Below are 2500 nucleotides of genomic sequence, written 5' to 3'. Positions count from 1 at the left end.
CAGGTTACATCCCCACTCTCTCAGCCAAAAGGGTTTTAAGACAGTTGGCGTTGGAAAGGTTCCCAAAGGCCAACTAGCCCCCCAGTGCTGCAGCACTAAGAGTCAGTGCAATCTTGCCTCCAAGTTTGAGAGTCATAGTCCTTCACAAAAGACTAAGCTGTAAATGACTTCCGATTGTAATGGAGAAACCATTGATCATACAGCTCTCACGTTGCTGTTCTTGTGATTAAAGTTTAACACAGGTTGAAGATCCCATAGACTTTTATGGCTGTCGGGGCAATCAGTTCATATCTGTTTTGTCTAGGGTTCGACATAGAAAGGCGGGGCCTAGTTCTCTCTTCTTCTTCTTCCCTAGTTTTTACTTTTCCCCAACAGAAGTCGGGTACTCATTCCCATCACACCTGGGTGGAGTGAGGAAAATCGGATTAACTCTCTCCATACGAACGGCGAAAGAGACGACGTTAACAGCGTTTCACCCCAATTACCATCATCAAAATATTGCAAGCGGAAGGCTCTTATACTGAAGACGTGAATGTTGACAAAGAATACCACAATTCTGACGACGGAAGCTAAAGGTTGGGTCATTCAGACACCCACTGGACATCCGAGGGGTCTGTGTGGAGGAGAAGAGAGGACTGGCCGTACTGAGTGAGTTAATTTGCCTTTCCCAAGGGCACAGCACCATGCCGAAATGGGGCCTCGAACCCAGAACACTGGTGAACACTGAATCACAAGTCCAACATCTGTCAAGGCGCGTCCGCTAACCACTCTGCCTTTTGATTACAGTGATGAAACAGAGGATTCTTGATAGAGATGATTCGTTTCGCTTCTTTTCGTCAGTGGAACAGCAGACATATTATGATCCTTCATTTCTAAATGTGCGCAGAATATGATGTCATGTGGGGTAGAGGCGCGCGCGCGCACGTGCGAGTGTGTGTATGTGTGTGTGTGTGTGTTGGGGGGGATGTCTGTGCGTGTGTGAATATAATAGAACTATGATAATTTTTGGTTGTTTGTCACGAAACCTTAGGGTTTGTAATGACACGAGGCGCACATATATAAATGAATTGATAAGTAAGTATGTTGTTCCGGCATTCAAACACAGATTCCTCCAAACTTGCTTGTACATTGCACACTGCCATAAACCGAATAGGAACAGAACCTGTGATTCTAGAAATGTTATTCTTTAGCGTGTGTGTGCGTGCTCTCTCTCGCGCGCGTGTGCGTATGTATGCGTGTTTGTGTGTTTGTGCGTGTGTGTGAGTGTTTGTGTATGTGTGTGGGTTTGGTGTTCATGCGTACGTGTGCATGTGTGTGTGTGTGTGTGTGTGTGTGTGTGTGTGTGTGTGTGTGTGTGTGTGTGCTCACGCGTCTGTGTGTGTTTATGCGTGCGTGTACGTGTCTGCATATGTGTGCGCGTGTGTTTACGTATATATGTGTGTGTGTGTGTGTATACATATGTGTGTGGATATGTGTGTGTGTGTGTGTGTGTGTGTGTGCGCGCGCGCGTGTGATCACGGTTGACAGGATGAAGAAAGGCACTGCTTACCACTGGGACCTGCTGGTGATCGCCGTGGTCAACGCCGTCATCTCCATCTTCGCCTTCCCCATGGTGCACGCCGCCCTGCCCCACTCCCCGCTGCACGTGCGGGCCCTGGCCGACGTCGAGGAGCGCGTGGTGCAAGGGCACATCACCCAGACGTGAGGACTTACTCTGTGGGTGGGGGGGTGGGGGGGGGGGAGTAGGGGAGGGGAGTTGGTTGTGTTTGTATGTCGAGAAACGCGTGGTTCTCGAAGGGCACATCACCCAGGCATGAAGACTTTGTGTGTGTGTGTTGGGGAGGGGGGTGGAGGGGGAGGGGGGTGACGGGTGTGTGTGTGTGTGTGTGTGTGTGTGTGTGTGAGGGAGTTGGATGTGTGTAGCTGTCGAGAAACGCACGGTGCAAGGGCACATCACCCAGACTTACTCTGTGTGAGTGTGGGGTGGGGGTGCGAGGTGGTGAGGGGAGTGGGGGTGGGCGTGGAGTTGAGTGTATGTGTGGAGGAACGCGTGGTGCAAGGGCACATCATCCAGACTTACTCTGTGTGAGAGTGGGGTGGGGGTGTGAAGGAGTGAGGAGAGTGGTGGTGAGGGGAGTGGGGCGGTGGGCGCGTGTGAGGAATGGAGTTGAATGTGTATGTGTCGAGGAACGTATGGTGCAAGAAGGGCACATCACCCAGACGTGGGGACTTACTCTGTGTGTTTGTGAGGGGAGGGGGGGAGGGCGTTTTGGGGGGGGGGGTTAGAAGAGTTGGATGTCTTTGTGTGTCGAGGAACAACGTATGGTGCAAGAAGGGCACATCACCCAGACGTGGGGACTTACTATATATATATGTGTGTGTGGGAAGCGGTGGTGGTGGACGTGTTTGTGTGTCGAGGGGCGCATGGTGGCGCAAGAAGGGCACATCACCCAGACGCGAGGACCTACTCTGTGTGTGGGTGGTGTGAGTTGGATGTGTG

General features: G+C 51.6%; 1 protein-coding gene across 3 annotated transcripts in view; it reads left to right on the top strand.

Annotated features, from left to right (window-relative positions):
• LOC143298959 (solute carrier family 4 member 11-like) overlaps nucleotides 1–2500 on the top strand; it is a 112223-nt gene that overhangs the window by 99995 nt on the left and 9728 nt on the right. For all 3 annotated transcript variants that reach the window (XM_076612012.1, XM_076612009.1, XM_076612010.1), the window contains one exon: nucleotides 1528–1701. In XM_076612012.1, coding sequence (XP_076468127.1) covers nucleotides 1528–1701 — 174 coding nt within the window. The remainder of the gene's footprint in view (nucleotides 1–1527; nucleotides 1702–2500) is intronic.

The sequence above is a fragment of the Babylonia areolata genome, chromosome 24 (genome assembly GCF_041734735.1).
Source record: "Babylonia areolata isolate BAREFJ2019XMU chromosome 24, ASM4173473v1, whole genome shotgun sequence".
NCBI lineage: Eukaryota > Metazoa > Mollusca > Gastropoda > Neogastropoda > Buccinidae > Babylonia > Babylonia areolata.
This window is presented reverse-complemented; position numbering and strand designations above follow the sequence as displayed.